At 37.7% G+C, this 24816-nt stretch overlaps 1 protein-coding gene across 1 annotated transcript in view; it reads right to left on the reverse strand.

Annotated features, from left to right (window-relative positions):
• LOC128867347 (protein doublesex-like) overlaps nt 1-24816 on the reverse strand; it is a 142594-nt gene that overhangs the window by 33394 nt on the left and 84384 nt on the right. Inside the window, exon 3 of the mRNA XM_054108497.1 lies at nt 5940-6357. Coding sequence (XP_053964472.1) covers nt 6029-6357 — 329 coding nt within the window. The 3' untranslated portion in view covers nt 5940-6028. The remainder of the gene's footprint in view (nt 1-5939; nt 6358-24816) is intronic.

Genomic DNA, 24816 nt, shown 5'->3' on the forward strand with positions numbered 1-24816 from the left:
AAAATTGATTTGATTAAAAGCTGCGCTCCTGCAAGGAATACGAAATGAGTCGCTGAAAGGCAGCCAGTCAGTACGAGTAGCCACTTGAAATGGATCGACTTCGTTAACACATAAAATAGCACCAACACGTGAAGCGCACGAAAAGGGTTTTTGTTAGTAAAGGATGTACGAATTTGTGTTGGTCTGTGCATACATATGTACATCTGCATACAATATGTACATACACATGACAGTGCATTCTTCTGTAAGGTAGGTATGTAAGCTTTCTTAGGAAGAGTGTGTGCCAATTTGCTCGTGTGAAAATCGTCGATACTGTTTTTTGATTAGATTAAAGAGCTCAACGTAGTTTTCCGCTAACGTCACGATGCTAGAAACTGATAAAAAGGATGTGATTGTGTCGGATGAGAAGTATGCGACCAAAAAATAGATGAAATTATACAGTATTTTAATGTCATTATTTGGGGTCACCGCTGGATCAGTTGGTCCTTACTCTAAAATAAATTGGACTGGAGAAGTAATGTGCGAGCCTTACACTTGGCCTGACCACTATTAATTCTTACTTCTTTCTCTAATTTTTTTATTGAGTAGAAAGGGAGTTCCTGCTAAAATAATCCTCCTCCCCCTTTACGAGAGTTCCGAACTGCTTCAGTGCTTCACAACGGCAACATCAGCGACTCATTCATCACCAACACAGGCGGAATGTCAGGTTGTGCCCTGTCGCTTCTTCTATTCGCCATCATCCTAGACGACGTTATGAGCCAATTGACCCTGCACAAAAGAGGCATCGTATGAAGTTTTACCAGACATGTTGAGAACCTGGACTTCGCTAATGATATCTGCCTCCTCTCTTACAAACGCTGGCGCGCACTGTCAGAGTAGAGGTCAACATCGCCAAGACGAAGACTATAAGAGTCGACCACAATAAAGCAAGACAGGTCTCGGTGAAATTTTGTCGAAAGATTCCGCTACCTCGGCTGCATCATCATGGCAGACGGCGGAGCAGATGAAGATGTCAACTACAGTCTAAAAAAAGTAAGCGCCGGTTTCGGGCAAATGCATACTGTATGGGCGAGTTCGCGAATCTCCAGGCGCTCTAAACTGCGAATATTTGTCTTATGTGTGAAGTCAGTATTGTTCTACGGAAGTGAAACATGTTTGGATACACACAGAGGCTACAACCTTTAGTCGACAAATGCCTCATGAACGTATATAAAGTTTCATTTCAATCTGTCAATTCATTCTTTATTTACAGGCCATTTAGTATCGACGCGTCACAGTATTTTCAATAATGGAAAAAATAAAGTATCGAGCAGTGATTGAATTTTTATTTTTGGAAGGCAAAGAAAGTTTATGAAAGAATATTGAAAGACTGCATAACGACTTTTCGGCATCAATTTGTAGAGTAGAAAAATGGGTTCCTGATGGGTTAAATGTGGCCGCACAAAACTTGAAGACGATCCACGTCAAAGACGTTAGTAACAACTCCAGAAATCGTAGAAAAAATACAGGATATCTTATTGGGCAATCATCGAGCGACTGAAATAGATTCAGTAGAAGCTCTAAGCCTCTCATTGGGCAGTGTAAGCAATATTATTACTGAAGTATTTGAGTTTCACAAACCTGTGTGCTGCATTCGCCAACAATGGAACAAAAAGACATTCGAATGCGACTTTCTCAGCAACATTTAGAACGTTTTCGAAAGGATAAAGTGGATTTTGTGCGTTGATTTATTACTATGGATGTGACTTGGGTCTATCACCATGATCCTGAAACAAAACAAGAGGCTAAAGAGTGGTGCGAGCCAGGTTTTTCGGCTCCGAAACTAGTTAGAGAAATCGGTGTCATGAGTTTTTTGGGATGCGACTAAAAAAACTGTTATCACTGTCTAGCAAAGACTGCAAGACACTGGTTGGAGTACTGACGGGACACTGTCTCACCCCCCATTACGCAGCCAAAATGGGATTAGTCCAGGGCGATGTGTATAACACATGCAACGAACCGAATTCTAGGGGTACTTTGGAATACCCACTTTGCCACTGCCCTGCTCTCTGTAGGAGTCGACAAATACGCCTGGGATCAACATATTTTCCATCCTTGAAGGATATTGCTGACTGAAGGCTGAACGGCTTTATAAAACTCGCGAAGACTTTTATAAAAATATATCTTCGACTCCAAATACATAGCATTGGCAATCATCCAGGCGTCTAAGTGAGAGCTTTTTACAGATCAGCTAGCACTACCTAACCTAACCTAAAACAAAAAACTAAAATAATAAGTTTGCGCGGATTTTTGGCGACCTCATATAAAACAAAGATCTTTTAAAGAGAGAGCCTGCTTTAAGAGCGCCAAAAAATAGATTTTTTTTATACACACAAAGTTATACTCTTCCATTCGAAGCATTATTTGAAACAATAGTTTCCCCAATCTTTAAAAAATGGAATGCAAATATAGCAAGTAACTATCGGGGAATATCCTTTATGAACTGTATCGCAAAAGTTTTCATGGGATTGATTAATGAAAGACTTACAAACCGGATAGAAAACATTAACATGCTCACTGAATTTCAAGCCGGCTTTAGAAAAACCTACTCAACGGTGGATAACATATACAATCTTGCATCTATAGTACATTTAAAGTTCAACGAAAACAAAAAAGTTTATGCATACTTTGTGGATTTGAAAGTGGCTTTCGACAGGGCACCCAGGAGGCCATTAATTTACAAACTTCGAAAGAAGGGATTATCCAACAAAATAACAAATCTCATTGAAAATATATATTCGAATACGAGAACAGCAGTTTGGGCAGGAAGGGAAGTATCAGATTACTTTGAAACCGGTACAGGGGTGAAACAAGGTTGCCCGTTATTTCCTTTGCTCTTCACATTATACCTGAATGGTCTACATGACTGTTTGAAAGGTGGGCTACTGATTGATGGAATAAATGTACGCCTGATATAGTTCTCTTAGCTGATAATCCTAATGTCATGCAATCCATGATTAAAAAACTAGAAATATATTGCGCTGAGTGGAACATGGAAGTAAATTTAATGAAATCTGATGGCCTTTAGAAAAGGTGTTCAACTAGCCGAGGCAGAAAATTGGTGGTACAAAGGTGAGGAAATAAAAGGGGTAGCAGAATATAAACATGTGCAAGCTAGAAATGATTCAGCATAAGCTAGCATTAATAGTACATGGAACAATTTCTTAGCTAAGCCATACATCTCATACAAAGCTAAATGGAAGCTGTTTCAGGCTGTGTGCAGAGCCATACAAACATACGCCGCTCTAATCTGGCGTTATACGCTGCTCGAATAAATAAATGAACTTCAGCATTATTTTATTAAAAGAATATTCAAATTATCTGACTTCAACCCGAATTATGTAATACCGCTAAAAACTAACGTAGAAGATAGCTACTTATATTCGTTGGAACTACATATGAAATACATTTGGAGAACTATCTATAAATACAACAGCAGTAGACTCCCACACAAACTTACACAGTGCATATTACGAAAAAACGTGTTAAAACTGAATGCAATAGCTTATGGAAACGCGGTAAAAATTTGCACCCTATGCAACTCAAACGAAGAAGAGAATATGTATCACTTCTTAGGAAGGTGCCCTGTACTGAAGGAAATCAGACAAAGATACTTAAATGCAGAGAAGATAAACGACGCTGAAGTAATATATGTATATACTAAATGGCCAAAATTGGAGAACACTAACTGGTTTCATATATTCAGCCTGTCACTATAGAGATTTTCTTATAGCAGAGTTCAATTACACAGGCCAACAACGTTTTGTTCTAGGAAAGTGTAGGGTAATTTTCGAAGAAATTTTTTGCGTAGAATCCGAATCCGGGGCTTAAATTGCTCTATCACGTCAGGATTTTGAGATATCCTAACCTAAAAGTAACCTAAAAGTGCAAAAAACGCTGTTTTTGCCCATTTTTGAGGTTATGTAGCTACGCAGATTTTGCTCTTCATAAAAAAGTAAACATAGTATATTATTTTAAAGTATACGTCTTTTTCTTTTAAATGCCGCTGAGTTTGCTTAAATATCTTTATTTTTCACTGAGATATCGCATTTTGAAGTTTCCATGTTTGTGAATTTTTCGATATTCGAAAATCCATTGAGATAACATGAGACGTGATACGGTCGATTACATAGTCGCACAAAAAACAAACATGGAGACTTCAAAATGCGATATCTCAGTGAAAAATTAAGATATCTGAGCAAACTCAACGGCATTTAAAAGAGGAAGACTTATAATTTAAAATACCACACCTACTTTTTTATGAAGAGCAAAATCTTCGTAGCTAGATAACCTCAAAAATGGGCACAAACAGCGTTTTTTGCACTTTTAGGTTAGGATATCTCTAAGCCCTGACGTGATAGAGCAATTTAAGCCCCGGATTCGGATTCTACGCAAAAAATTACATCGGAAATGACACTATACTTTTATAGAACATTCCGAATCCACTTTTTTGCAGACCTGTGTTATTAATTAATTTAAGAGCTGTGACAGACAACATCGTTATTGTCACAAACATTTTTATTTATTTCTTTATTTACTTTAATATATTAAATGAATTAATGTATGAATCAAAACAATTGTTAGCCATAATTTTTTATAAATTAAATAAAGAATTACCTACTACTACTACTCTTTCATTCGCAATTTTTTCGCAGATTCAAAGCCAAAAGCAGATGAGCGTGAGATAGTTGGGGTTCGACCGAACGGCAAGGCTGTAACTTTGAAGCTTTAAAGCGAGGAAATGGTTTCTAGACTTTTAATTGTGTATGATTTATCTGAATTGGCGGGAGTAATTGAGACAAAAAAAAAACGAATGAGCCATGTGGAATGAATCATAGCTTCGTCTCTTTAATACTTAATTCTTTTACATTTGTACTACAAAAATGTGCTAAAAACTTTATATACCATGTTGAAGTACATTTTTTCTGAAAAATTACGTTCCTTAAAATTCTGTTTTTTGGAATACACCGAATTTTCACCCAAAAGAAAAACAAATTAATTACAACTCTTTTCGATTTTTTTGTTTCAAATAAGAACTGCGAGCAGTACCTTCCATACCTTGGAGAAACGCGTGCGATGTGGCATTCTATCAATTTATATGTCAAGCACAGGTTAAGAGATATATTGAGATAACAACGCGCACAACGCGTATTTCGGAAAGGATGCGCCTGTTGAGCAGCATTTAAATTTTTTTATAACAAAACCTTAAGATAGAATTTTACCGGACACGCTTCTATTAGGCAGACTGTATGTACACATAAATATAAATGCTTGCTGCCAGCAAAAGAACACCGTGTGAATAGGCTGCGTGCTCAGACATGAGTGGATTGACTACTTAGCGTAGCTCCATAGACCAGAACTCCTTGAGCCTTTGCTGGCTTCCCTTGCGGTATTTGGAAGGGAGTAAGTTTTCAAATACTGGTAAGACAAAAAATTCATATGACACTCGATGGAAAGTCGAGGAAAGAGCAAACAACAAAAACAGTTTATTCTTCCTTTTGGAAGAGCACCAAATCTAGAAAGCGATAACTTGCGAACTCTCAGTGGATACTATACCGCGCATTGTAATCGTTGTTATTATTTCAAGAAACTATTGTAGAATTAGGAAAAACAAGAATCCGCCGTCTTTGGGAGCTGGACGATGAAATGCCAGAACATTTTCTTCGCGAATTTGTAGCTCTCGGAGTAACTCAAAATCTATTGATGATTTGGAAGAAAAAGTCGGAGAAAATACATAAATTCATTAAAAGCCCCAAAGTACAGGCTCGCAGTCGACCACATTAGAAATCGTAGTGCACTATGGCCCTGTAATAGCAACAATAATAAGAGTAATGTAGATGATAAAAAGCAATTGAGCGTACTTAAGTCTATGTATGTATGTGTATATTAAGGATACTTACACTAAAAGTACAGGAGCCGCTGCAGCCGCAGCCGCAACAGCAGCAGTTGCATGAGTAGTCGGCCCAAAGCGCTGCGTTTGCTGATGCTGTTACGTAGCTGCGGCAGCTGTCGCAGATGACTTCAAGCTGGTGGTAGCCGCTACAGGTGACATCGTTTCGCTGAGGGTACTAGCTGGTCGCGATAGTTTCGATGGGCTGGGAGGCGTACGACTAAGAGCAGGTAGCTCTGGCGATGGCGGCCGTATCGAGGCCGTGAAATGCGAAAATTGTGATGTTAGTAATCCGTTGGTGCCAAAGGCAAGCGGATACGGCAAGTAAGTAGGCGGACCATTTACTAACGCTGCAGATGAGTAGTAATTATAGTATAATTGCCTATCCATCAATTGTAGCGATATGGTTTGGTTCACAATTCGCTTCGCTATAAGATATATGCAGAAGGTGCAATTAGTGGAAAATAAAATTAAAATAAGTGATGAAATTTCAATAGATTACTATGAAATATTTTCGCGAATAATTCGAGAGGTTTTAATTTTGTTAACGTTAACACGTAAATGTTCACTTAAAATATATGGAGGGAAATCCATTGGTACGAAAAAAATACATACTTATGCATGCCACTCACTTTCATGGTTTTTATATAGAGTGAAGCGACTGCAAAATACTTCTATGGAATAGCTGCAAAAGCCTCCAAGTTCCTTAATAATTCTGAGGTGGCGCAAAATTAATCACTCTACCGAGAAATAATAATATTTTTTTTTATAATTTTGGCAAATGTTGTCATACGCCCATCGTAAATATTTCAGACTTGTAAATCAGACAGCTGCAGTATACAGACAGGCAAGCATATAAAAATATAAAATAAAGATTTCCATCTTTCAAAATCATTGTTTTTATTTAGTAAAAAAAATGATTAAAAAAATTGGATGATTAATTTTGCAGCACCTTGTTTGAGTAGTACAAAAGATAACCCGTCTGTTCATGAAGCAAATAATTTGTGGCAATTGTCGCATTATCAAATTTTGGTGTCCGTGTATCAAGGTATATTTCGATGGTTTTCGAGAAAAGTGACACAATTCAAAAATACAAAATACTGAGGTGGGTCAGTTTTCTAGACAATTGACGCGCCAATTCGATCATCTGACAAAACGACACTAACGCCATCTCTCAGAATTGCTTCAAGATTCGCTTATGACGCTTTTCCAGATAAAAATATATAAACTCTGTCGTTGATTTTTGCTTTTAACGGCAAAACTCCGAATTTGAGTTAATTTTGAGTTGTGTCGCTTTTCTCGAAAACCATCGATTTATCAAAGGTGGTGACACTAGACCAGCAACAATTTTTTGTATGTTTGATTTTTGGTATGTCACGGCCAAGTATTGATAAAGTAGAAAACAAAAAATGAATTCGCCTTGTTTTATTCTGTGCTGACAGCCACATGGACACAGCGAAAGAAAAAAAAACCAATCAGCTCATTTACCAACACCACCCTTAATAGATTCGCCTTGTCATGTTTTCAAAAAACTTGCAAAGTAGGGGAACGTAAGAGAGCAAAATGACATTTCATTTTGAGGGGAAATTGCAAGTTTTTACTGGATACATTTTTAATCAATTTGCAAGTGAGAAAAACAGCTGATCGCAAAGTAAAAATGAACACGAATGCAAATTTTCGATTTGAGTCAAAGTTCTAAATTTAAATAAAAATGGTCATTTAAATGGAGAACGTAAGTGAATATATTTTAGATAAAATTTATAAAGATTTATATGTACTTCTGAGCCACATCCTCCAGACACAGTTGCCGCAGTATTTAAGGGGTTATATACCTTGTGTTGAACTAAAAAATTGAAATTTTTTTATGACATGTTCTAAAAGTACATCATCTTAAAAATATAAATTCAAAAAATCATAAAAATCGGAGCACTAGAACGAACGTTATAGACCGTGGAAGCGAGCTAATTATCCATAAACGAAGTGCACGCAAAACTTTAGATGCGATTATTTCGAGGTCGTGGTTTTTGAAAATTACCGTCGCGGTGATCATTAATTATCAAAAACTATTTGACCGATTTGCATAAACTTTTTTTTTAATTACTCGAAGTTACAACCTCGTGAATCTGAACGGTTCACTTTTTATAAATATTTGCATAGTTCGCTGGAATTAATTTTTTTTTAATTTTTCAACCCCTCAAAAATCGTTTTTTTTTTTTAGCAAACCGGTTTTTATACCGAGACAAATTTTTTTTGGGTAAATAAACCGTTCAGATTCACTAAAAAACATTTTTCTACAATAATCATTTAATTTTTTTGATTTCACCGTGAGCTACCGTGATCACCGCAAGCCTCTTCTAAAAAACAGCGTTTCGGGGGAGGGGCGATATCAACAATAAATAATAACACTTTTTAAAATAAAAACACCAAAATATATTCTTCGAAAGTTACCCTTCAGTATGATATATGCCTCATTTAAATAAAAGTTCTAAAACATATTTAAAAAAAGTTATGACAATCGTCCATTTTTTCGAGCTCACAAGGTATATAACCCCTTAATAAGAGATCTCTCAACTGCAAAATTGTTTACTTTTTTCATTTTTTCCGTCAACAATTTAATCAGCTATTCGTAAAACTTACAAATTGCTATTGGTTTTGCGTTCAGGTACTTTTTTTTTGATATTTCTCGCTTTGAGAGCGAATTCTCGGAAATTAAGTTACTGGATAATTTTTTCATGAACAGACCTAATATTATAGTGGTATATTATTTTTTTAACATCCTTCACTTATAAAATTAAATAAAGAAGCAACTCCTTTGGTATTTTTCATGGCTGGTAGTGTTCAGTTAGGTCTTTGGCTGAATTGAATAGTTTTTCACGATTGAGCCTTTTTACTAAAACTGTCATTAGCCTTTGTAAGGGATTATTCTTCATCTCTAATGTATTTCATTTTATTTATTTAAGTCTATGACGAAAAGAACCGTACAGACTAGGTCATATATTATATCAATATAACAAAGTCAGCCTTGAAATCCAACGCAGTGCTACTTTGGACTAAGTAGGCAATTGTCTTCTCTCGACGAACAAAACAAACACTTTATAAGGCTCTCATCATGCCCGTCCTAATGTATGGCGCAGAAGCGTGGACGCTGACAATATCCGGTGAGGGGTCTCTTGGAGTGGAAGATTTTTGGACCTTTGCACGTTGGCAATAGCGAATATCGCAGGCGCTGGAATGGTGAGTTGTATGACCTTACGACGACATAGACACAGCACAGCGAATAAAGATCCAGTGGCTTCGTGGGCTGGGTCATGTCGTCCGAATGGATACAAACGTTCCGGCTCTGAAAGTATTCGATGCGGTCCTAGCTGGTGATAGCAGAGCAAGAGGAAGGCCTTCTCTGCATTGGAAAGCTCAGGTGGAGGAGGACTTGGCTTCACTTGGTGTGTCCAACTGGCGCTGGTTCGCACGAGAAAGAAACAAATGGCGCGCTTTGTTGAACTCGGCCAAAATCGCGTAAGTCGTTATCGTGCCAATCAAGAAGAAGACGAAGAGCCCTCGTAATAGAGGCAAAGTTTCTGATTTGCCTGCTTTGACTTTAAATGGATAGTAAAATCGTAGAGGTTTGCGAGGAACATTGAACCCAATCTGTTTAAGAACTGTGGGACAATAAACATAACCGCAAATAACCTCTAAAACAAACATCAAATTAATAGCTGGGAAGTATATATAACAGGAGCTAAAAACCGACCATGAAAAAGTTTTAAACCATTTTCTTTTTCCCCAAACTAATATATTTTTCTAGTAAAGGGGTCTTTAAAACCACAACACTCGAGTTCTGCCATTTAGAAAAGACAGCGTCGAGTGCCTTAAATGTACAAGGTGGCGCAAAAGTAACCTTGCGATGTTTTTTGGCTATAATTAAAAAAAAAATGAAAACCTTTGATTCTTCTTGTGGATTATTTTTATTTGGTCTTTCAATTTTTTTTACATCAATTCTAGAATATGATGTCATGTAAATGGCCGCCGCCACAGTTGATTGCCATTTGAGCCCTTTTTATGGCATTTCCATCACTTTGGCCAAAACTTCCGGCGATAGGTCCTCACATTCTTGACGGATATTGTCTTTAAGAGCTGCAAGAGTCTGAGGCTTGTTGACATAAACCCGCGACTTCAAAAAGCCCCACAAAAAGAAGTCTGGAGCGGTCAAATCAGGCGATCTTGCTGGCCAGTGCGAACCGCGAAAACGGGAGATTAGGCGCCCGGGAAATGCATCCTTCAGCATATCGGTTGTGGCACGTCCAGTGTGTGCCGTTGCGCCGTCCTGTTGGAAGCACATGTTTTCCAATCCCAATTCATCAAGTTGCGGCAAAAAGAACTCGTTGATCATTGCTCTGTAGCGCTCACCATTCACAGTAACCGTTTGGCCCGCGACGTCTTCGAAGAAAAAAGGTCCGATGACTCCTCCAGCGAAAACAGCACACCATACAGTGACTTTGAGCGGGTGTAATGGCTCTTCTTGGGTTACACGCGGATTTTCAGTGCCCCAGAAGCGTAAATTTTGCTTATTTACGTACCCGCTAAGATGGAAATGGGCCTCATCACTCATGATTATTTTTGATGAAAAATCATCTTCCTCTTGGTGGTGATTAAGGATGGCTTGAGCGTATGTTAGACGCGATTGGCGGTCAGCAGCTAACAGCTGATGCACCGTCTGGACTTTGTACGAAAACATCTTGTACCAAAATTCGCTGTAAAGACCGTCGACTGATACCCATTTGCGTGGCACGTCGTCTGGTCGATGTCGACGGCGCTTCCATGACATCCTCGGCTACAGCTGCAATATTCTCTGCAGAACGGCTACTCCGGGGTCTGCCACGCCTGGCAGCATCTCGTGTTTTGCCAGTCTCTTCGAGGCGAGCGGCTAAACGTCGCAGTGTTTCACCAGTAGGCGTTGGACGGTGAGGAAATCTGCGACGAAATTCACGTTGTGCCAAAGTCACCGACCGATTATTGGTCAAATAAATAGTCAGCAACATTCCGCGTTCTGGAGCAGTGTAGCGTAACATTGTTTATTAACGTGTATTTCTCATGTGTTTACTACACAAATGTCAAAACAGCACTGACATTAGGGGCCAATCGCAAAATTTATAGCATTTTCTGATAGGAGGATTACTTTAGCGCCACCTGTTACATTGCCAAGTCTACAATGTTAAAGTCGTTGCAGAGATCAGCACAGGCTACATAAGTCACCTGCTTAACGGCTGTTAAGGGAATAAAATGGAATTGTAGATGGATGGAATTTTTCTAGCACTCAGGTAACATTGCCCAATGAACTTAGGCGTAGAGAAAGGATTTAAGAGATAGATGGAGTGGGAGTTCATCGCCCCTCTGTAAACTTCTCAGACTCTTTTATGAATCTTAGCAGTTTGTCATCTATTATCAACACATCAAACTCAAAAATGTACCAACTAAGTCTCATTAAGGCCAAACAACGTCAGAAAATTTCCGGTACCACCCAGTAAGACATTTTCAGGTAAGGCATTTGGTTGTTTTGTAGGAATCAGCACTGCACAAACGGCTCGCATGATCTCTATTTATCACATCTTTAGTCCACCCAAATGTCCGCGGTCCAATTGGATACCTAATGGAACCGTAATTCGCCAATTCATCGGCCTCCTTGTTGCACACTCACTCAAGCTGAAGCTCGTTCCACCCTGCAATGGAGTTGAGTCTCAACCCTCCTTCCTGGACTTTTTTTCAAGAGCTACGAGCAGTTTGTAAGACCTTTAGAGCAGTTCCGCTGTCCGTGCAGAACCTGATTTTATGTCCATGCAACATTTATCCAATTACTCAGTGTCTACTAAAGGGTGATTTTTTAAGAGCTATAGAAAGGTTTTTCAAAAAAACACAAGTAAAATTCAGAAAAATGCATGAACTTTTTATTTAAATCGATAGTACAGTCCATATAACTTAATGCTTTAAGATTATTTCATGCAAATGTCGATCGCGACTGCGCTTCAAATGGTCCATCCGCTTAGTCCAATTTTGGCATACTCTTTCCAATGTTTCGGCCGGTATCTCACATATAAATGCTTTAATGTTGTCTTCCAATGCGTTTATTGAAGCAGGCTTGTCTGAATAGACATGAGCTTTAACATAGCCCCACAAAAAATAATCTAAAGGCGTTATATCGCACGATCTGGGTGGCCAATTGACAGGTCCCGAACGTGAAATAAAATGTTCACCGAACTCGCCTCTCAACAAGTCCATTGTTACGTGTGCTGTGTGGCATGTGGCACCGTCTTGCTGAAACCACATGTCATGCAAGTCAAGCTCTTGCATTTTGGGCAAAAAAAAGTTGGATATCATTTCACGGTAGCGAACACTATTCACAGTTACGTTACGATTCGCAGCATCTTTGAAGAAGTACGGTCCAATGATACCTCCAGCCCATTAACCGCACCAAACTGTGACCTTTTCTGGATACATTATTAGCTCTTGTAATTCTTCTGGCTGATCTTCACTCCAAAATCGACAATTCTGCTTATTTACGTACCCATTGATCCAAAAATGAGCTTCGTCGCTGAACACAAGTTTTCGATAAAAAAGTGGATCTTAAACTTTCTTAACAGAACACGCATTTTTATAATAAAATTCAATGATTTGTAAGCGTTTTTCGTTTGTAAAACGATTCATGATTAAATTATAGACTAAACTGATTTTGCTTGACAGTGAAACAAAACACGAAACGTGCGTCAGCTGTTTAAACCAACTGTTTAAAAAGATAATAGCTAAAAAATCACCCTTGACTTTACATAAGTATTGTTAAATATTCTGATTGAAAGTGCGCTGTCATTATACCTAAAGTAGTAAAGTATCTGAAGTTATTACCCAAATTACATCCAACTCTAGTACCAATTTCTGTTTTGGAAAATTCTTACTGAGCTCCCTAGAAAGTGTTTGAATCTCAACATTGCTTCCTCGTGGGAAATCTAACGACATACTTTTTTCCAAAAGAGAGTGCAACCGCGAAAAATATAGTAACTGATTTTGACAAGGCGCACCTATGGTACTCAATTCGTCTTAGCTTACGTTATTGTTGTTGTTTTAAGCGCATTTCTTGATAAATTTGACTACTATACAGGGTTCAGGCGAATTGAATGCAGATACAGCATAATAAAAGTACAGAAAGTCTAAATTTTTGAAATATTTTCAGTCTTGTGCAAATATTATGAATGGATAATTAATGCTTAAATTTATATCTGAAAAATAAGTTAAAATGTGTAAAAAAAAATAACGGTAGTGAGCAAGGTATATTTTCGCCTGTTGCTATCCACACATATTGCGAAAAATAACGCACCAGAAAACAATGAATTGCCACAAATATTGAAATTCTGTGTTCTGATGTTGACGAAGCAAACGTGCCTTGTGAAAAAATAAAGTTTACATACAATAACGCAGTTAAGAAAAAGAAAAATCGCTAACAGCTGTAAAATACAACAGTTTAATTCTATTAATGTAATTTTTTTGTACGTGTATTTGTTTTTTGTGTGGTATTGTATTGAATTTGTTTTTATTCGAGGGGAAATGAGAATGTTTTATTATTATTGTATTAATGCAGCACCCATTCTGTTCTACTAATGCAGCATTAGTACTTCTGTAAGTACAAATTATGTTTATTGTTGTATACTTGCTGTACTAGAGGAGCTTTGGCATGTTTAGAGCGTTGATACGGGCACATGCAAACAACAGTAGCAGAGAACATTGGCTGTACATGACGATACATCAATGTTCTCTGGCAGTAGTACGAGTGCAAGTGTATGAAGAGTATGATGAAGCACATACATATGTATGTACATACATACATACGCTCTCTGAGAAAGCACACGTGTTAAATGGCAATGAAGGTTCATTTATCTTTACTGACATGCGTGCACAGCAGCAAATTCATGCCACTAATATCGATGTTGTATGCAAACCATATCTACTGGGTTACAGACTATCCCACTTGGACGGCCAAATCGTGGTCATGGTAGGGTGCTGATAGCGTCTTCATGATAGCCGTTGATGGAAAAACAGTCGCAAGCGCCACGGAAAGACTTAAACCACCGCTCATTGGAGTGGAAGGCCAAAGTTCAGACCACGGCTCTAAAATTGATAACTTCGTGACTTCTTAATCGCAAAATGCAAAACACTCGACTACTGTGGCTCTTGCTCACAGCAGCACTTTTCTGACAGCAACAATATGATTTTTGTATAATTTGTACAAGTTCGAACTTGCTCTAGGTAGTCGCAGAACCGGTTTTCTTAATTTGTCTGCAATAGTATTGTAGAATGAGTGATTGACATATATATGTACCCATATACCTACGTCACACTTCGTTTTGCATTTTATACCCGCGCCCTTGTGCAAAGTGTATTACAATTTCTATTCACATAACCGCTTGAACAGAATTGCAGCGGACAGCCGGTAATGGGGTGACGCGTACCCGTTGTCAAAATTAGAATATCATACATTGTATAGCATGAAATTACACAGAATTACCGCGGCGACGGATTTCTTGACGTCGGTTATTTTTACGGCGGCAAAATAATTAGATTTATTTATATTGCACTCCGACAGGTTGAATACTCAGGGTTGCTTTTCTGATCACTTGACAGGCACAAGAAAACCAGCAAAATATCAATATTTCAGATATATGTAAGTATGTAAGTTCCTTTTTTTGTTTTTGTAACAATGAGCTTTGAAGAGTTGCCTCATAAATATAGGAAACGAAAAGATTTCACTAACAAATTTATTTTATTGTAACGACAAAATGTCAGCTGAAAACCGTCTCCGTTTCAATAGTTTTTAAGCGATCGAAGTGGATCTGCTGATCACCAACCGTGACCCCGTTACCCACTGACCCGCTGCAATTCTGTTCCAGGCCTACCTGTAAGAGTTGTATGTAGCAGCGTCCAGCAATCGGAATAGATAAAGACCTGTGTTTGTTTATTTGTTAAAATGCTCAGTGTGATGAGAGAAGTCGAGAACCGTTATGGCTAGGTTGGTGAGCACGATAGCTGGGGCAACAATTTACATACATATGTATTTCAATGAAGATCGGTACTCCTGTTACACTTTGTGCAAGGTATGTAGGTTGATATTGAAATGAGAGCAATCGGTCAATAATCACCCAACTCCCATTTAACAGCAATCTGTAATCTTCACACAAAAAAAATTGCATCTCTGTTATATGTAGATAAAGCAAAATTACTCAAATTTGGTGCAAATGATGAGCCCACGATGATGAACCCACGACATCATCGGCCTTAACAACCACGCTGTTAGTTCTGCCTTCTCCAAACTGGATAAAAAGGCAAAGCGAATGGGTCTGGTGGTGAACGAGGACAAAACGAAGTACCTCCTGTCATGAAACAAACAGTCGGCGCACTCGCGTATCGGCACCCACGTCACTGTTGACAGTTATAATTTCGAGGTTGTAAAAGATTTCGTTTATTTAGGAACCAGCATTAACACCGATAACAATGTCAGCCTTGGAATCCAACGTAGAATCTCTCTTGCCAACAAGTGCTACTTTGGACTAAGTAGGCATTTGAGTAGTAAAGTCCTCTCTCGACGAACAAAACTAACACTCTACAAGGCTCTCATCACGCCCGTCCTAACGTATGGCGCAGAAGCATGGACGATGACTACATCCGATGAAGCGACGCTTGGAGTGTTTGAGAGAAAGATTCTGCGTAAGATTTTTGGACCTTTGCAAATTCGGTGGTGTGACGCCCACTTTTTTGTAAAAATGTAGTAATACTGAGTTAAAAAAGTTCGCCCACACTTGGTGCACGTACTGATTCGCATCTCATTTTAATTCGACATAAATATTATTGAAATCGGAAAAAACCACGTCTACTTTTTATATGTTAAGCCAGGTTTGGGTATACAACTTTCGTGGTCTAATATTCTGCATTCAAAATTCTGGCTGTTAAAATGCTCCTTTGTAAAATCGCAATTGGTGAAATTTTGTATTTTAACATAACTATTAAGGTCTTATTATTAAAAGAGCCAGCGTTAATTTGCGAAACTGTTCAAATCGCTAAACATTTAATTGTACATTAATTTCTTTTATATCTGATAAAATATTTCTTTACTGTAAAAGAAATGTAACTTATTTGTGTTTAAACTGAAAACAATGAAGTCAGCTACAGTACAGGAGCACCTAAGCATATATTTTAACAACGAAATATTTCTGTTGAATTGCCAATTATTTTCACATCTTTTTAAGTTTTTTATAAATACTAATTTTTTGGATTTTTACCAGACTTCTTGAGGACCTGGACTTCGCCGACGACACATGCCCCTTCTCTCTCAAACTCTCTGACATGCAAGCGAAGGCGGACAAACTAGTCGCGCTGGCATGCACTGTCGGGCTGGAGGTCAATAACGCAAGGCAGATATTGGTTGACGGATGTCCGGGGGAATTCGTTGAAAGCTTCTGCTACCTCGGCTGCATCACCAAGGCAGATGGCATAGATAACTAGATGTGAAACTTATTCATTTTGAGAGAGAGCGCGCCCATGAGGACGTTTCAAAACTTGGCAGCACTCACACATTATGGGATTTTGAACAGCTGATAGGCGAAATGGCAGACTGCCAGAAGAAACGCGCCAAAAATAACAGACGAAAACAGTTCGTTTTTGCTTAATGGAGAAATGACGTGTTGAAATGTTTATAATTATTTGTCTTAAAATTAATTCAATTGAAATGTAATAATTTAAACTGAAGTGAGTTTGTAGAATCCAAAGCTCGTTATATCCTTTTCGACTTCTACTCTTAATTAGTCTTATGTACATAATGTAATTTTATTGAAAACTGTGTGTTGGTTTATGTAAATTTGTATATACGTTAATATTTTATGGTTGAAAAGCGTAGGTAAGGGAACTGAATTTTTGTTTGAGATATTTTACAAAAATTAAAGGTAATCTGCTTTAACTTATTCTGTTCGTTGTTTGAGAATTTTTTTTTTTGTTACCCAATTTCTGTGTTGTATTAAAAAATCGCAATAAGTCATGTTTTTAATTATAACTTATGTTTTTCGCGTTCATTACTTTATTATTATTAAATTACTTTTGTATTTCGGTTTTAAATAATTTCATTTACATATAAATTTTTAAATTTTTTGCTTATTTATGTACATATTTCATACGGATTGTGCTTATTTTTAGTATATGTAGGTGTTTACGAGTGATATAAGGCTATTGGGCAACCGCACACTAAATACTAACCTCAATGGTGGTGTGGAAACTAAAAATTCCAGACCTTTGGCTCAAAAATACCCAATTCATGTTTCTACCGGTGTGGCAATATAGGAAAATGTTATAAAAAATGCACATTTTTCAGCGCTCTCACGAGAAAAAGAGTTTCACATCTAGTCATCTATGGCAGATGGTGGAGCAGACGAAGATGTCAACTGCAGGTTAAACAAAGCAAGATCATCATTCGGGCGAATGCATACAGTATGGAGGAGTTCCCAAATCTCCAGGCGCGCTAAAGTACGAATATTCGGCTCATGCGTGAAGTCCGTGTTGCTGTACGGAAGCGAAACATGGCTGGTCTCTAACACCATCACACAGAGGCTACAATCCTTCATCAACAAATGCCTCCGCAGCATCTGCAGAATATTCTGGCCAAACGTGAAGATTACAGAACGAGGAACGTATCCTTAGGCAAATCAAATGCAGAAAGTGGTGGTGGATAGGTCACAAATTGAGAAAACCACCAGAAAGCATCACGAGAATGGCATTGGACTGGAACCCCAAAAAACACTTAGAGAAGGTCGATGCTGCGCTAACTAACAAATGTCGACATCTCCTGGACGGTGCGAAAGCAACAGCACAGAACCGTGTGCTATGGAAGAATCTTGTCGAGGCCCTCTGCTCACGAGAGGAGTGAACTGAAAACAGAACATACATTTTTTTTTACTATAGTTAAAAAATACCGAATTATGACTCAAAAGAATTTAGGCTATATAGAATTTGTTTCACATTATTTCTAAGCAGAATTTAGATCCGCCATTGTCTTCTAAGAGAGTCCATCTTTACAAGCTACAACTCCTATTGTCTATGAGTTTGTGTGTTTGCAAAAATTAACAGCCAGCTCCAAACTAAGTTATAAAGGGTTTTCCAATAACAGGTGTTATTGGTGAATGGATTGCGCTATCAAGAGATGATTAACGATTTTCTATGACCATCCAATATTGATCTGGACAGCGTTTATTTTCAACAAGAAGGCGCTATGTGCCACACAAGCAACGAAACTATTGATCTTTTACGGGAAAATTTTCCGGACCGTGTTATCTCTCGAAGAGGTGATCACAATTGGCCACTGAGATCTTGTGATTTAACACCTTGTGACTTTTTTCTTTGGGGCCAAATGAAAGAGAAGGTCTACGCCAACAGCCCAGGGTCGATTCAAGACGTCAAAGATGGAATTCGTGAGGCTATCGAGGACATAAGGCAGCCACTTTGCAATTCGGCTATGGTAAATTTCATGAAAAGGATATTGTCCTGTAAGTGTGGTCGTGGTGCTCATTTTCCTGATATTATTTTCCATTATTAACGGAAGACCTTCCGCTTTATAATGAAATAAACATCCGATCATTTATATTAAAAAATAGCATTTTTCTTTGAATATCAAAATAACACCTGTGCTTGGAAAACACAATAGTATAGCGGCTATATAAATATTTGGTGGCCGCCGTAACCGAAAGGGATAGTGCGTGGCTACCAATCGGAAGTGCATAGGTGCATGAAATCTCCGTGCATGAAACACCAAATGATAGAAAAATATTTTTCTAATAGCGGTCGCCCCTCAGCAGGCAATGGCAAGCCTGAGTGCTGCCATGAAAAAGTTGCTCATATAAAATATCTGCCGTTCAGAGTCGGCTTAAAACTGTAGGTCCCTCCATTTGTGGAACAGCAACAAGACGCACAAATTGGAAGAGCAGCTCGGCCAAATACCCAAAAGGGGTTGCTCACATATATCCATACAACTACAAAACACACGATTATTGCTTTGAAGTTTTCTTTGACAAGTACCAAGGATAAAGATTTAGTTTTTGTAAGCTCGAAAAATTACTCTTTTCCCTAAACATGAATCAAAGCGTACTGATGGCTTCATTATTTTTTCCAAACTTATCTTTTGTCAAATATCGCCGCTTTTTGCATTTAGGTGCTCAAAATTAACGAACGAATTGCGTCGTAATTTGTGTCATACAGAAACACCAAAAACTGAGTTTATTGGAATTTGTATTGCCCGGAAGCCAGAAATCACTTTAAAAATATTTAAATCTTAAAATTTTTAAAACTGCTCGTAGCTTTAAAATTTTTCTATGCGTGTAGCGCGTAAATTTGTACCGGGATGCTATTTTCTTTCAATTTAAAAAGTAGCCACGCCCGACGGTTAAGGCATGCATGCACCTGCTGGCATATAAATGTTTGACGATTTCTCCACGATAATTGCAATTAAAAAGCACCTCGTGAATTTTTTACGCTATCTAAGCAAAAAACATTTCTTTTCTTCTCGCTTCTTGCTCCTCGCCTCTCTCGTTTCTTTTTTGATGTAATGTGTTTTCATCTTATTCATTTTGAAGTTTTCATTTTCTATTTTATAGTTTTTATTTTATTTTAGCTATTTTCTGCTTTGTCGTTTTTATTTTTATTTTGATTTTAGTGCACCTTATCGCTCGCACTCTTTCAATTCAATTTTTATGATCGCTGGAAAAACTTGCAATTTTGCTTAATTTTAATGCGTTGCAAACAAAACGCATAAAAACTTGGCATACCCAGGCGTAAGAGTATCTGCTGCAGAGCTGATGCAGTAAAATGCTATGCCATTACCACGAAACCGAAGTCGAAGCTAAACTGCAGCTACGAACGTATGGCGACTGAGACGGAGTTGAAACTGAAACTGAAGCCAAACCTCTTGACTCTTGGCAAATAAAAAGTCGTAAAATTTGAAATTGCAATGTTTTGAAGTTTTCTTCCTTCCTCACTGTGGCGGTAACGGGAAAAACGGGCACCGAAGATAGTCGCAGAGGCATGAGCGGTATGTCAGACCAAAGGAATGCGCCTCAAAATGGGAATGATGGGTCGTGAATGGGCTGACGAAACCATCCACTTGATTGCACCACAGAAAAGTACAAAACTGCAGCGGCGATATTACTTGCTCATATACAAAGATAATAATATCAAGAATAAACAAAAAAAGAAGAAAAAATTTATTGCCCACCAGTGACACGATATCATAAATAGTCGTATGATTTCATGCTAATTGCAAACTTCGCAAAATTAAGGTACAAAAATTGAAGGTACAATACTTACGTCCATACACACATACATACGTACACGCATACATACACACACACATATACACACCTATGTTAATAGCGTAGTATTAAATACAGCTGACCACTGCCAACTATTCATAGCCACCAAATTGTAAATAATAATGTGGAAATAAATAATTACAGTTATTTATCAACGAATTAAAAAAAAGGTTGCATTACAGAATATATTAAATTTTACAAAACTTCTTTTAAAACAGCGATCGCTGTGACTGTCATGTTCTTTTTGGTTATAATTGTTTTACATGCATACTCAAATATCGCTGAACCTACAAACGCGCGAAAAAACTACATTCGAGGGTTGCCTGTTATATTCTGTGCCCTTGCAACACTACGTGTGATGAGTTGTATTTCGATGTCTTTATCGAAAAGTTTGATATTTTTTTAGCATAAACTTTCAAAAAACGTTTTCACTTACGAGCTTCTTTTTCAGTGAGTTGAAAAATGTATCTTGTCCAAAATATGAAAAAACTCGTGATAATTTTCATGCGATGATTTATTACGATTTTTGCCTTTTTACTTTATTACTTGCCCGGACTTTTGGCGTTACAGCACCACACATAGCCACTGTGAAACGCTGGTACAAAGAGTTCCAATGTGGCAGTCGATTCTTGAGTTATTAATTTCGTGAATGCCATCCAAGAAAGGTTATTGTGCCAGAAACAATCGATGCTGTGCGTCAAGTGATAACGCGAGATCGTCGTGTGACATACCACGAGATAGAGGCATTCTTGAGCATTAGTGGGACCAGCATACATTAAATACTGCATGAAAATTTGGTCATCAAGAAGATTTGCTCTCGTTGGATGCCGCATTTGACAATTTGACAACTGCCCAAAAACCGATTCGTGTCGATTGGTGTAGGGAAATATTGAAGAAACTCAGCCGCGGCGGTTCAAAGCACGTCTATCACTTCGTAATAGGTGCAGTGATGGTAAATGTAGGGGAAATTACCTTCATGTAGGGATTTTTGCCGAAAAATGTGGGTGTAGGACAGATTTTGTTAAATTCTGTAAATGTAAGGAATTTTCAAGAAGGACAGAAAAAGATTTGAAATAGCGGGAAAAATTAGAAAATTTCATTTAAAATATAAATCCGCAGTAAGGTTTCATGCCAGACTTTTTTTCTTTATGGCAGAATACTTTTAAAAGCGTTAATACGGCAACATTGCCGTTTTTTCTTCGTTAACGCTAACGGGATTTTTTCTTCGCGCGAAAATTGTTTGTTTTCTGGTGCTTTTCCCTTTTGAAGTAAGTTGGCAAATAATTTTGTTTTAGCTTTTTTTATATTTAAAATGCATATATACTTATATATGAGTTCCCCCTCTTCGACTGACAACAAAAGTTCAATAACAAGTGGCTTGACGACGACAATTTTTGTGGCTGGTTGGAAGCTGTGGCTAACGATCCATTCAAATGAAAATGCGCTGCGTGCGACAAAGTTTTGAACTGCGGCAAGTCTGATTTTCAGAAGCACACCAATTCAGAAATGCACCAAAAAATATGAAGGCAATAAAAAAGACACATACAATAAACAGAGATTTTTAAGAAAAAAACGAGTAAACCAAATGGTTCCAAAAGTTTCGAATTAAGACTTAGCATGTTCTTCGCCGGATTCTGAGAATATAAAAACTCTGCCTTGCTTTATACAGAACTGAATGTAATGAAAAAGTCTAACTTTTAGTTTTTTAGCTGAATTTTTCTTTACATTTGTGTTTATATTGTAATATAATAAATATGTGTACTTATATATATTTGAAATAAAATTTGTTTTTATTACAATATAAAGTGTCAAAATAGCACCAAGTCCAAAACTTAAGCAAATAATTCAATTTTGACGTTGCAAGTGCCTCATTATAGTGTAAACACAGGAGAAAAAATGTTGGGAATTGTATAGGGAAAATTTTTTGTAAGCGTAGGGAAAAGTAGGGAGTTTTTTTGGGCTGTGGAGGGATTTTTCAAAAAATCATTTACCATCACTGAATAGGTAACGAATCTTGGATCTATGCATATTAGCCGGAGTCAAAATAGCAGTAATAGATGTTCCAAGCCGAGCTTAATCTAACTAAAGTTGTTCGCGGAAGAAACACCTCACAGCAAATGGTAGCTTGTTTTTTCAGAAAATCTGTATACCAGAAGTTTTCGGAGAAGAAGAACCAACCACTGAAGACGAATCATACTTTACCAACACAATGCGAGCTCTCATATATTGGATTACACAAGATAGTTTGTGAGCACTTAAAAGATCGAATTAATGAGTTATTCGACTTACAGCTCTCATCTGGCACCAAATGATTTCTTTTTATTCCCAAACATCAAAAAAAGTGAGTAGCCTCTGAAGCCTTGGAAAATTGATTGCAGCAGAAATATATTGACTCTCAAGGAGAATATTTTAAAAAATAATAAAGTCAGTTTCATTATAATTTTACTGTGTTTTCTTTATTTTCACAAAATTTATGAGGAGGTGAATCAGTGGGAAACAAAATTGTTAACAATTTAGTGTTTTAGTATTGAATCAGACGAAAAAATAAATTTAAAAAATAAAGGTTGGCGCTTACAACCTTTCTTCAGTGTTTGACCGAGCTCCTCCTTCTATATATGTGTCTTGTTACTACTTCACAAATGGAGGCACCTACAGTTTTAGCCCGACTGCGAATGGTAGATGGTTTTTCATGAGCCGCTTTTGTATGGCAAAACTTCATTCGAAGGTTTGCCATTGCCGGCCGCCGAGCGATCGCTATTAGAATTGGTGTTTAGCGCGCGGGGTTTCGAAACCATTCAGCTACGGCTGCCGCATTATATTATGATAATATAACAGATAAGATATAACAATTCTATAACTCAAACGCCTTGAAAACTTATTTTCAGTTTTTATCATAACTTGCATATTTAAATCAGTCAATCAGGTGGCAACTCATTTAAAATATATGACTGAATTAAAGTCTACATAAATACACTTTGCCTGGTACTCGTAATGGAAAAATTTACTGAAATTACATGACACAGACAAACAGGTGGCAACCCTTATAAAAAAAATGTGTATCTTTTATTGTAACATAATAATTTTTAGCATGTAGCTTCACTTCTTCTTCTTATTCGCCATGTCAGCTATCTGCCAGAAATCCTGTTTAGTATTTTTCAAGGGGCATTCATTTTAGGTGGTGGCACTAGGCCAACAATAATGTTTTGTACGTTTGATTGTCAAACAAATCATTGGCAAAATAGAAAATATAAAATGAATTTGCTTTGTTTCATTCTGGGTTGACAGCCACATGGGCACGGCGAAAGAAAAAAATCAAATCAGCTGATTTAGCGATACCACCTTTAATAGATTCGCCTTGGTATTTTTTGTGTACCAATTTCAAAAAAAAAACCCAACTCTTTACTTAGAGAAGCAAGCTAAATATATCAGTTCGAAAATTTTCGAAAAATTTTAAATATTTTTTTCATAAAAAATTTGTTTTAGAAAAACCGAGCTGCTGCTTCCTTGGAAGTTCTCCGTGGCTAGGACCAGTTATGAGGATACGACAATGAAACATTTTAAATTTCCTGCTAATGGAGTGCAACTTAAAACAGACCACTGACCACTCTCCTCCTAAGAAAGTCTCCTACTTCACCAGAGGGCGACGTTTGACATTCCTAGAACCAATGTATCACATCACCTCAGCTGGTTAAGGTGAAGGCCTGCAAAGAAATACTGGTTAGTGCCCTATAAGTTATAGCCTCCGTTTTACTGATATCTGACTATAACACACAGACTACCGGCCTTAATTATTCTTCTAATATAATTTGTTTGATTGTTGGCTATAAAGCCCACAAATCTTCACGGTTTTAGCTGTCTAAATGAAGGATACATATATTGCAAAACTTTGTATCTGATCTGTGTTCATCTTGGTATCTTGGTATCTTGGACAAAAAGGCCAGCATACATTTTCATACAATTTTCTAACACATAAGGTCATTCAGGATAACTGCCTAAACTTTTTAGCTGCATCTCAGTATAGAAGATAATTCCATTCCTCCAGTAGGAGGTTGGCCTCTGTAGGCTCCAAGATGGAACCGGGAGTTTCTCATAGTCAAGCCGCGAGCAAAGCCCTGATGACGCCTTGGTGCAGATCAAATCTCTTGAGTGTACAGGTAACATTTCTCTGATATGGATTCCAGAGGGAAGGATAAGCTATCAAGAAGGAAGGGGTTGACTTATTTGGTCTCAGAGGACTCCTACCCAGTCATCGGCAGCCCCCTGAGTGTTGTTATTTCTCAGGGAAAGAGCAGAACAGATGAAGCTACCTTTCATCGTGTGCTATTTCGAAAACCCTTTGGCCCCAGTACAATAGACGCAGGTCGCAGAAAGTTCTGGCTCGTAGCTGTGTTTACCGGTCACTACCAAGGCCAATCTAATCAAAGTTATATTAGAAGAACAGCTGATTTGATTTCTTTTATTAGGCTTGGCTTGGTGATTGTTGAAATGAGATGCTAATTTACATTT

This window comes from Anastrepha ludens, chromosome 2 (assembly GCF_028408465.1).
Source record: "Anastrepha ludens isolate Willacy chromosome 2, idAnaLude1.1, whole genome shotgun sequence".
NCBI lineage: Eukaryota > Metazoa > Arthropoda > Insecta > Diptera > Tephritidae > Anastrepha > Anastrepha ludens.